The sequence below is a fragment of the Megachile rotundata genome, chromosome 8, assembly GCF_050947335.1.
Source record: "Megachile rotundata isolate GNS110a chromosome 8, iyMegRotu1, whole genome shotgun sequence".
Taxonomy (NCBI): domain Eukaryota; kingdom Metazoa; phylum Arthropoda; class Insecta; order Hymenoptera; family Megachilidae; genus Megachile; species Megachile rotundata.
Window position 1 is genome coordinate 7,443,486 of NC_134990.1, and position 12,811 is coordinate 7,456,296.

Genomic DNA, 12,811 nt, shown 5'->3' on the forward strand with positions numbered 1-12,811 from the left:
TAGTTTCATTATATTAGAGAAAAAATATTAAATGCTCACTAAACTTACTAACCTATAATGAGTACTTAATTTGAAATTAAAAATGAAGTTGAATAATAAACAAACAGAGAGAAACTATAAATTACAACACACCTTGATATACTACCTTGATGAAAATTAAGATTTAAAAAAAAAATTGTGTAAATTGTACCAAGACTCCACTTATGGAGCGGTCATTTATCTGGCTCCGTAACTTCAGCTAAAAAAGCTCATAAACTCACTCCCCAAAATACTCAGACAAGTACAATAAAAAAAATAATCCGAATAACTATAACGACGAATAAAAACAATAAAAATAACTAGTCTCAAAAATAATAAAATAGCAAAAGAGTGGCAATATAAAAAATATCACATTATCCAACCGACAAATACATGACATCCGATAACTCTCACCATTTCTCCCAACACCGTTGGTGACCCAATCAAGAGCCTTCAAGTTGGCAGGTTTCGCCGTTCGCACCACAATATGCTGCATATCTCTCCAAGTGAGTTCTTTGTTCGCTTCGAGGGCAAGGGCACAGATACCGGCGGCCAAGGGCGCCGAGGCGGAGGTACCCGTGTGGCTGCTGGTGCAAAGACGATGTAAATCGGTGGTCACCACTTGTTTTTCTCCGGTGGAACCAGAACTGTAGGTGGTGGCCAGCGTAGAGGAACATGCCTCGCTGTACCATGGAACCTGGCCATTTTCTGTGGCGCTGCTGATCGACAACGTCCAGATGCTGTTCGTGTAACCGTCGCAGTTGCAGTTGTCGTGATCCCTGCCGCCGTTGCCGGACGCCCACACGAAGATTGATCCTTTACCGTTTCGTCCCTGGACATCAAAGTGGTAAGATCAATATTGTTGGGTTAGATATAGTACTCGTTAGGTTAGGTTAATTTGGTTATAAAAGGAAAGAGATTGGTATTGTGGTCTTTTATCATATTGTAGCTTCAGATATGGAAGATTGATCTTTTAACATTGAGACCTAGGACATCATAGCGAATTTGATGAGAGCAATGTTGTTAGGTTAGGTAACCTGGTCAAATGACAGAAGAAATTAGCGAGTACAGCAGTGTAGATTTTGGTTATATTTGTAAATTCACAAGTGGAAGGTTGATCCCTTATAATCAATATTGTTGGGTTAGGTATAGTACTCGTTAGGTTAGGTTAATTTGGTTAGAAAAGGAAAGAGATTGGTATTGTGATCTTTTATCATATTGTAGCTTCAGATATGGAAGATTGATCTTTTAACATTGAGACCTAGGACATCATAGCGAATTTGATGAGATCAATGTTGTTAGGTTAGGTAACCTGGTCAAATGACAGAAGAGATTAGTGAGTACAGCAGTGTAGATTTTGGCTATATTTGTAAATTCACAAATGGAAGGTTGATCCCTTATAATCAATATTGTTGGGTTAGGTATAGTACTCGTCAGGTTAGGTTAATTTGGTTATAAAAGGAAAGAGATTGGTATTGTGGTCTTTTATCATATTGTAGCTTCAGATATGGAAGATTGATCTTTTAACATTGAGACCTAGGACATCATAGCGAATTTGATGAAATCAATGTTGTTAGGTTAGGTAACCTGGTCAAATGACAGAAGAGATTAGCGAGTACAGCAGTGTAGATTTTGGTTATATTTGTAAATTCACAAATGGAAGGTTGATCCCTTATAATTTTAACCTTAAACATCAAAGTGTCCATCAGTTGTGGAAGTGGAAGATTTTGCACAGTTTCGACCTTGGACATCAAACTAAACTTAACGAGATCAATATTGTTGTTAGGTATAGTAGTCGTTAGGATTGGTTTATTTAATTAAATGGGAGATTAGTGGGTATAGTAATGTGAATTTTTCATATTGCAGCTTGAGATGTGTAATATTGATCTTTTAACATTGAGACCTAGGATATCAAATTAAATTTGATGAGATCAACATTGGTGAGTTAGGTGACTGATTTCCGGTCACATAAGAGAAGAAATTAATGAGTAGAGCAGTAGGTACAATCGTTATATTACAAATTTGAAAGAGGGTGATTGGTCATTCAACATTGAGACCCTGGATATCAATGTGAATTTGATGAAACTAAATTTGATGAGATCAATATTGTTAGGCTAGGTATAACAGTCGTTAGGGTTGGTTCATTTGATTGAATAGAGGAAGAGATCAGTGGATATAGTAATGTGGACTTTTTTCATATTACAACTTGAAATGTGGAAGATTGATCTCATTCACAGTTTCGAACTTAGACATCAAACTGAATTTGATGAAATCAATATTGTTAGGTTAGGTATAGTAGTTGTTAGGGTAGGCTATTTTGGTTGAATAGAGAAAAGAGATCAGTAGGTATAGTAATGTGGACTTTTTTCATATTGTAACTTGGCTGGAAGATTGATCTCATTCACAGTTTCAACCTTGGACATCAAACTAAACTTAATGAGATCAATATTGTTAGATTAGGTAACTGAACATGGTCAAATGAGAGAAGACATTAGTGAGTATAATATTGCATATTTTCCTCATATTGCAATTTTGGAACTAAAAGATTGTTCCCTTAGTGTTTCAACCTTGAACATCAAAGTGAATGTTGCCAGATTAAGTATAGTTCTGTAATTGAGTGAAGTAGCTAGGCTAAGTGAATCTGGTCAATTTAGAAGACAGTAAAGTAGCCTAACTTTTCGTTACACTGCAAGTTCACAAGTTTAAGACTGATCCTATGTTTCAACCTTGAACATCAAAGTGAATATTGCCAGATTAAGTATAGTTCTGTAATTGAATGAAGTAGCTAGGTTAAGTGAATCTGGTCAATTTTAGAAGACAGTAAAGTAGCCTAACTTTTCGTTACACTGCAGATTCACAAGTTTAAGATTGACCCTATGCTGTTTCAATCTTGAACATCAAAGTGAATATTGCCAGATTGAGTATAGTTCTGTAATTGAGTGAAGTAACTAGTTTAAGTAAATCTGGTCAATTTTAGAAGACAGTAAAGTAGCCTAACTTTTCGTTACACTGCAAATTCACAAGTTTAAGACTGATCCTATGTTTCAACCTTGAACATCAAAGTGAACATAATGAAATCAATACTGTTAAACTAAATATACTACATTAATTGTTAACTTAGCTGGATTTGATCAAATGAGAGAAGAGATTAGTTACACTACCATACACTTTTGTTATGTTGCAGATTCAGAAGTTGAAGATTGATCTTCCAACCCTGGGCATCAAAGTGAACACAGTGAGATCGTTAGGTATAGTACAGTAGTTAGGTGAGTGAATTCGGTCAAATGAGAGAAGAGATTAGTGAATAGAGTAATGTAAGTTTTTGTCATTTGCAGCTTTCGAAGTGGAAGATTGATCCCTTGAGACCCTCAACATTTAGAGTGAACTCTGTTTTCACATTCTTGAATCTTCAAGTTTATGTATCATTCTGAAATTTCCGGTGTACCAATTTTGTAACTTGGACAATTTCGAACACTGAAACTTCTTAATTTAAAAATCTGCAAACATGTAAATTTCGAAATATCAGAATTTAAAAGCTGCAAGTTGACAAATTTGCAAATGAGGTCATTTCAATATTCAAAAACTAAAAATCTTGAATATTTAGAAAAATTTTAATAAAACTGAACATAATTTAAAAAATTGTAAGTCGAAAAATTTGTAAACAAAATTATTTCAATATTTGAAAACTAAAAATCTTGAATATTTAGAAAAATTTTAATAAAACTGAACATAATTTAAAAAATTGTAAGTCGAAAAATTTGTAAACAAAATTATTTCAATATTTGGAAACTAAAAATCTTGAATATTTAGAAAAATTTGAATAAAACTGAACATAATTTAAAAAATTGTAAGTCGAAAAATTTGTAAACAAAATTATTTCAATATTTGAAAACTAAAAATCTTGAATATTTAGAAAAATTTTAATAAAACTGAACATAATTTTAAAAATTGTAAGTCGAAAAATTTGTAAACAAAATTATTTCAATATTTGAAAACTAAAAATCTTGAATATTTAGAAAAATTTTAATAAAACTGAACATAATTTTAAAAATTGTAAGTCGAAAAATTTGTAAACAAAATTATTTCAATATTTGGAAACTAAAAATCTTGAATATTTAGAAAAATTTGAATAAAACTGAACATAATTTTAAAAATTGTAAGTTGAAAAATTTGTAAACAAAATTATTTCAATATTCGAAAACTAAAAAACCTGAATATTTGAAAAAAACTGAAAATAAAAATTAAAAAATCCGAATATCTGGTTAATTTAGAAACTCAAACTTTCTATCATAAAAGAAATTAGAAAGAAGTAACAACCATAAGAAAATGTGATCAGAAACATTGAATTGAGACAAGAAATTGTCTTCAAAAACTAGCACCGACAATTTACAACGAATAGCGTCACATGACGTTAAATTTGAACGCCTCTCCGTTTATGCAGGTAGATACCAAGTTATGCCACTTTCGGTACCATTACAGCTACGTTGATCAAAGGACCATCCTTGAAATTATTGGATTAGTTAACTTGGTGCGTTAAATGCAATGCACTTATACTTGCAAGTACATAGACAGGATGACCTCCTTTAACTTAGTTGGAAGCGATACGACAATGCAACGGATATCACTTGTGTATCAATAGACAATGGGGAATTTTGATTCGCTGCCACTACAGTTAATCAAATTCGCGCAGAGGATTATTTACATTTCTGAATGCGGAGTGACAGGGAATCTATGCGTTTGCAAATATGGAGATTTCAAGGTATGGGGATTTGGGGATGTGGAGACTTTGGGGCGTGGGGATTTAGAGACGTGTGAATTTGGGGATATGGGGATTTGGAGACGTAGAGAATTGGAGGTAAACAGATTTGGGGCTATAGGGTTTTAGGGACGCAGGGTTTTGTGGACATAGAGATTTAGGGACGTGGAGATTTGAGGGTATAGGGATTTGTGGACGTAGGAATTTGGGGATATGGGATTTTAGGGACGTAGGAATTTGGGGACGTGGAAATTTGAGGATGTGAAGATATGGGGACGTGGAGATTTGGGGACGTGGAGATTTGGGGACGTGGAGATTTGGGGGCGTGGAGATTTGGGGACGTGGAGATTTGGGGGCGTGGAGATTTGGGGACGTGGAGATTTGGGGACGTGGAGATTTGAGGGTATAGGGATTTGTGGACGTAGGAATTTGGGGATATGGGATTTTAGGAATGTAGGAATTTGGGGGCGTGGAGATTTGGGGACGTGGAGATTTGGGGGCGTGGAGATTTGGGGACGTGGAGATTTGGGGACGTGGAGATTTGAGGTTATAGGGATTTGAGGGTATAGGGATTTGTGGACGTAGGAATTTGGGGATATGGGATTTTAGGAACGTAGGAATTTGGAGACGTGGAAATTTGAGGATGTGGAGATTTGGGGACGTGGAGATTTGGAGACGTGGAGATTTGGGGACGTGGAGATTTGAGGGTATAGGGATTTGTGGACGTAGGAATTTGGGGATATGGGATTTTAGAAACGTAGGAATTTGGAGACGTGGAGATTTGAGGATGTGGAGATTTGGGAACGTGGAGATTCGGAGACGTGAAGATTTGGGAACGTGGAGATTTGAGGATATGGAAGTTTGGGGACATAAGATCTTAGGGACACTGGAATTTGGAGACGTAGATATTTGGGGATATAGGGATTTAAAGACGTAGGAATTTGGACACCTAGGAATTCGGGGTCGTAGGAATTTGTGGACATATGTATTCGCAACTATAAAAATTAGGAGGTATACAAATCTAAGTATTTGGAAATTTGAGTCCTTAAGTGCTTAGTGACATGCAAGTCTATGTTTTGCTATCCTAGAAACTTTTCAATATAAACAACATTTAAATACGAACTTGAAAAATCACAAATGTAAAATTGTCTCAAAATAAAATACATAATCAATATTTCTTATCCCAAGACATTCACAACTACAATTTCTGCCATGTTTGTACAAATGAACGTGGGTTCACTTCGTTACATTTAACCATAAATCACTGAACGATCCTTTGAAACTTTTCAACTACAGTCCGCTAATTATTGCCGTTGGAAGTTGTCTTTATGAATATTTGACGGTTAATGTTACACCGAGCTCGGCTACTATAAATTCGGGAGTAACGATAATTATGCTGAAAAGATAAATTCATATTTCAGGAGAACAGCGGCGAGCGATATCGTCGAGTCGGTAAGAAAATGGCGGGCAAGAAGCTTCCTGGATACTCGAATATCATTAAACGAGTTATTCGTCAAGTTTCTTTCAGCGACTTTCCGAAGCAGGAGGGTATTATTCAAAGGACACAATTGAAACAGACGTTCGGATCCAGTAAGAAGTGTCCTACGAGAAACGTAACGATGGCAACTCACGAGTTGAGCTATGACGCACTCGTGACGCACTCGCAGTTCAAATATTGTCAATTTTTCTCGTATTTTTGGTACGCGTGAATTTTCAATTTAGACGTAATAATTTACGTACGGATGTCCCACGAGTTGGCGCGTGAGCTATGACGCACTCGTAACGCAATCGCAGTTCAAATATTGTCAATTTTTCTCGTATTTTTGGTACGCGTTAATTTTCAATTTAGGCGTAATAATTTATGTACGGATGTCAACCCATGAGTTGGCGCGTGAGGACCCAAAGTAAAAGGAGCTCTTTCCCCACCGTGAACACTTCCAGCGTTACATACAGGCGCATAAGAATAATAATGACAATAACAACAGCTGAACGCAATTCGCGCTATCTCGCTCACTCGAGAGACGTTTGTCGACTTTCATTGTTTTTCGCCTAATTGCGTGACCGCGAGAGCCAATTGTTCCGCCGAAAATACGTGAGGCCATTTTTCTATTCTGACCAATCGGAGCCGTGGCTCTTCACGTCAGCCGCGCGCCAATTTGTGAGTTGGCATCGGTGCGCTCGATACATCGAGAATTTACTAGCCACATTTCTGAACGCGCTTAAGTATATTCGTAAAATACAAAACATAGAACACGTTGCGATATAAACGTGAGAGCAGAATACTTTTCGCGGAGGCAAACGTACTAGCGGACAAAGAGGATGCTGCAATATTTAAGTAAAACATTTTCTAGCACAAGAGGTGCTTTTAGCGTAAAATACTTATTCATAGTTCAGCGTACCTGAAATGACCACTAGACTTATATCGTCCTTTTATACTACCCATTAGAATGTTATGACAGCGTGAAATTCTCGTTACTCTATCGATTTACTTCGGCGACTATCATATAACGTATCCTAACGAGTCCTCGCAACTGTTCGTGGAACTATTATTAATACTACGATTATCAGGAACAGCCATAAAGTCGTAGTTCGGAAGATCAAATGTAATTTCGAGTAGAATTATTTTAACATTATTGTTACGGGTGAGGATATTGGGATTTAGCATTTGGAGATATTAGGCATTTAAAGATTTTGGGATGTGTGGATTTGTGGAGTGAGGAATGTGGGGACTTGAGGACGTAGGGATATGGAGATAGAAGTATTTGGGGAGAACTTGGAGACACAGGTATGGGAATGTAGGTAGTTTAGGATGTGGAGAGGTGGACACGTACGGATTTGGGGATGTGGGGATTTAGGAAGGTAGAGATTTGGGGATGTGAGGATTTGGGGATGTGAGGATTTGGGGATGTGAGGATTTGGGGATGTGAGGATTTGGAGATGTGGGGATTTGGGAATGTGAGGATTTGGGGATGTGGGGATTTAGGAAGGTAGAGATTTGGGGATGTGAGGATTTGGGGATGTGAGGATTTGGGGATGTGAGGATTTGGGGATGTGAGGATTTGGGGATGTGAGGATTTGGGGATGTGAGGATTTGGGGATGTGAGGATTTGGAGATGTGGGGATTTGGGAATGTGAGGATTTGGGGATGTGGGGATTTAGGAAGGTAGAGATTTGGGGATGTGAGGATTTGGGGATGTGGGGATTTGGGAATGTGAGGATTTGGGGATGTGGGGATTTAGGAAGGTAGAGATTTGGGGATGTGAGGATTTGGGGATGTGAGGATTTGGAGATGTGGGGATTTGGGGATGTGGGGATTTGGGGATGTGAGGATTTGGGGATGTGAGGATTTGGAGATGTGGGGATTTGGGGATGTGGGGATTTGGGGATGTGGGGATTTGGGGATGTGGGGATTTGGGGATGTGGGGATTTGGGGATGTGGGGATTTGGGAATGTGGGGATTTGGGGATGTGGGGATTTGGGGATTTGGGGATGTAAGGATTTGGGGATGAAAGGATTTGGGGATTCAGAGATTTGGGGACATAGGGATTTGGAGACGCAGAGGTTTGGGGATGTAGGGATTTGGGGATGCAGGGATTTGGGGACGTACGGATTTGGTGACATAGAGATTAAGGAAGGCATGGGTTTGGGGACGTGGAGATATAGGGACATAGGAACTTCCGGACGCAAGGAATTGGGGATCCAGAAGATTAGGAACGCTAGGATTTGGTGACATGGAGATTGGAGAACGTGGAATTTCGGGATATAAAATTTTTGGAACGCGAGGATTTGGTGACACAGAGATTGGGGAGCATAAGGATTTGGTGACATAGGGTTTGAGAAACATTGAGATTTGGGGATATAGAATTTTGAGAACGTAAGAATTTGGTGATATAGAGATTGGGGAACTTAGAGATTTGGGGACATAGAGATTTATGAACGTATAGAGGTGTAGTTGTGGATATAGAGATAGAGGTATATAGATGTGGACATAGAGATAGAGTTATAGAGATATGGATATAGAGATAGAGGTATATTGATGTGGATATAGAGATAGACGTGTATAGATGTGGATATAGAGATAGAGATATATTGATGTGGATATAGAGATAGAGGTGTATGGATGTGGATATAGAGATGGAGTTATAGAGATGTGGATATAGAGATAGAGGTATATTGATGTGGATATAGAGATGGAGTTATAGAGATGTGGATATAGAGATAAAGGTATATTGATGTGGATATAGAGATAGAGGTGTATAGATGTGGATATAGAGATAGAGGTGTATGGATGTGGATATAGAGATGGAGTTATAGAGATGTGGATATAGAGATAGAGGTATATTGATGTGGATATAGAGATGGAGTTATAGAGATGTGGATATAGAGATAAAGGTATATTGATGTGGATATAGAGATAGAGGTGTATAGATGTGAATATAGAGATAGAGGTATATTGATGTGAATACAGAGATAGAGGTATATAGATGTGGATATGGATGTACAGAGATTTAGAGATACACGTAGACATTTAGCACCATAGGAATCTAACTACCCAATGACCTACTTCCACATGAATTCAAAAAATAAAGAAGACGAAGAAACACCTAAATTAAAAAATGTGCAAACTGCAACCTCCAAGAATTCAACTACCTCTTTCTTCAGAAATATAAATATTTCAATACTTCACAAATCTACAAATACAAACATCCACCTCCCCGGGAACCTCATTCCCCAAAAACTTGAAAATACACAAACATAAAAGTGCGCAAAAATAACAACCAGAAATCCAGTAACATTGAAGCAAAAGAATGGCGCACAAACACAAAGATCCTAAAATGTACAAATTGAATGTATATCCTGCAGTCTGTTATTTCAATGGAGCCCGCCGCTGTTATCGTCGATAGAAGAGATCGGTTGCAACCGAAGGCTGGTTGACATGTTGAAATTTGTTGTCAGATCGAGATAAACATGCCTCGTCTTCCTGTGACAAACGTAATCGAAGAGAAACTTGCTCGCGGGCCATCTTTGTACACATACACACACAAGTAGACAGACACACAAATCGGGACAACAATAAGGTAGCTGCGTTTCCATTGTTGTCCCGCAGAAAGATCCGGGGAACGCTTTTAGGTGATACATTTCTAGGAATTTCATTCCGGGAAACGGGCCTGCAGATGCTATCACGACGGTTAGACGAGACTTTTCTTGTATTACAGACGAACCGAAGAATTGTTCGTTTTCTCGCTGAGTCGAATGGAACGTGAGAGGAAGGGATCCGATTTTATATGCAGTGAAACTTTACTCCTGAAAACGTGCCGTAAGCATCGGAGGAGAAGGGAAGCGCAGGACGAATGGTGGACTAGAAATAAATTGCTAATAGTGATATAGGAGTACAGGGATATTGGTAAGAGGAGGTCTAGGGATTTCCGATGCAAGAATTTGGAGGTATAGGGATATTGGAGTACGGAAATTTTAATATATGGAGGTCTGGGGATATTGAATAGAAATGTAAGGATATAGGGATTTTGGAACGTTAGAATTTTGGGCTATAGGGAATTTTGGGATATAAGAAATTTTGGGGCATTACAATTTTTGGAGTACAGGAAATTTTGGGGTAACAGAATTTTTCGATCTAGGGAATTTTGGGTTATAAGGAATTTTGGGGTATCAGAGTTTTTGGGATATAGGGAATTTTTAGATCTAGGGAATTTTGGGTTATAAGGAATTATGAGATCTAGGGAATTTTTGGTTATAAGGAATTTTTGGATCTAGGGAATTTTCGGGTATCAGAGTTTTTTGGATATAGGAAATTTTTAGATCCAGGGAATTTTGGGTTATAAGGAATTATGGGATATAGGGAATTTTAAGATCTAGGGAATTTTGGGTTATAAGGAATTTTGGGACGTAGGGAATTTTGAGGTATTAGAATTTTTTGGATCTAGGGAATTTTAGGCTCTAGTGAATTTTGGGATCTATGGAACTTTGGGATATAGTGAATTTTTGGATCTAGGGAATTTTAGGCTCTAGTGAATTTTGGGATCAATGGAATTTTGGAATATAAGGAATTTTTGAATCTAGGGAATTTTGGTATTTATGGAACTTTGGGATATAGTGAATTTTTGAATCTAGGGAATTTTGAGTTATAGGAAATTTTGGGATGTAGGGCGTTTTGAGATCTAGGGAATTTTGGATTATAGAGAATTTTTGGATATAGGGATTTGGGAACAGAAGAGACTTCGGTTATAGGGAATTTTGAGATCTAGGGAATTTTAGAATATAAGGAATTACATAGAGATTTTAGAATATAGAAATTTTATAATCTAGAGAACTTTGAGACATAGGAATTTTGGGATTTAAAAATTTGGTGACGTAAGAATATTAGTATATTAGGACTTTGAAATGTTGAAATTTGGAGTTATAGACATTTGTGAATATAGCCACTAAAAAGAATCTAGTAAAAAAATATTCTTTGGAAATTATATAAACTTGAAAGTCTATAATACAGTCATAAAATATCTAAGAACTTAAGAATTCAGTTACCTTCCAGTTTAAGGATTTTTGTACTCCGTGAAACCGTTCGGTAATATAGCGGAAGAAAGAATAGAAGAAAACTGGAGACCGTGTAGAGAATTAGCATAGAAACGACAAAAGTTCTAATTTTATGTTACAGAGAATGTATAAACATGACGGTTTTTCATTCCGTAGATTTGAATGCGACTACCTTGGTGAAAAGTAAATTGTGCACGCAGCCGCTTTGAAGTTAAAACGGTTGAAGTAAACGGAGATGAAGTTTCGCTAGAATGTCCTCGCTGAGTGGTTATTCGTATCTCCAAGGTTGGTAGTAACAGTTTACTTCGTAAAAATGATATGAAACGGGTGAGCACCGTTCGATATGGCCTACCGAGGTATAAAGTCGAGTAACTTTAAACCTTAATCTTAAGAACCAAAGTTTCGAGATTAACATCCTATGAAATTTGTGCTTTCGAAGCTTTAAAGACTGGCACTAACTCGAGAACTTTTAAAGAGGTTTATACCTCTTTCGTGATCTGATAGCTTATTTTGTTATAAAATATGAATTAGGATGGATAGGTCTGATTTACAAACTTTTTTAATTGTTAGAGTTTTGAGATTTTGAGTGTGTTCATTTTTGGGTTATGAAATTTTTATGTTTTTAGTGATTTTATATTTTTAATGGTCCATATATAGATTTCTACTTTTTCAAATTTCCAGCTTTCAATTTTCTAGATTTTCAAATTTCTCAACTTTCCAATTTTCCAATTTCCCAATTTCCCACATTACCAATTGTCCAATTTCCCAATTTCCCAAATTACTAATTTTCCAATTTTCCAATTTCCCAAGTTACCAATTTTCCAATTTCTCAATTTCCCAATTTACCAAGGTTCTCATTCTCCAATTTCCCCATTTCCCAAATTTCCCATTTCCTATTTCCCAAATTTCCCAATTTCCCCATTTTCCAAATTTCCTAATCTCCAAACGTCCCCATTTACCAAATTTCCCATTTCCCAAATTTCCCATTCCCCATATTTTCCATTTCCCAAATTTCCCATTTCCTAAATTTCCCATTTCCCAATTTACCAATTTCCCAATTTCCCAATTTCACAATTCCCTTATTTCCCAAATTACTAATTTTCCAATTTCCCAATTTTCCAAGGTTCTCATTTTCCAATTTCCCCATTTCCCAAATTTCCCATTTCCTATTTCCCAAATTTCCCAATTTCCACATTTTGCAAATTTCCCATATTCCAAATTCCCCATTTTCTAAATTTCCCACTTCCCAAATTACCAATTTACCAATTTACCAATTTACCAATTTACCAATTTACCAATTTACCAATTTACCAATTTACCAATTTACCAATTTGCCAATTTACCAGTTTGCCAATTTACCAATTTGCCAATTTACCAGTTTGCCAATTTACCAATTTACCAATTTACCAATTTACCAATTTACCAATTTACCAATTTACCAATCTACCAATTTATCAATCTACCAATTTACCAATTTACCAATTTACC

The 12,811-nt window shown here is 36.7% G+C and overlaps 1 protein-coding gene across 5 annotated transcripts in view; it reads right to left on the reverse strand.

Annotated features, from left to right (window-relative positions):
• The window catches only part of LOC100876010 (furin-like protease 1), a 394,431-nt gene that overhangs the window by 63,183 nt on the left and 318,437 nt on the right, over positions 1–12,811 (reverse strand). For all 5 annotated transcript variants that reach the window (XM_076534810.1, XM_076534809.1, XM_076534808.1 and 2 more), the window contains one exon: positions 433–850. In XM_076534810.1, the coding sequence (XP_076390925.1) occupies positions 433–850 (418 nt within the window). The remainder of the gene's footprint in view (positions 1–432; positions 851–12,811) is intronic.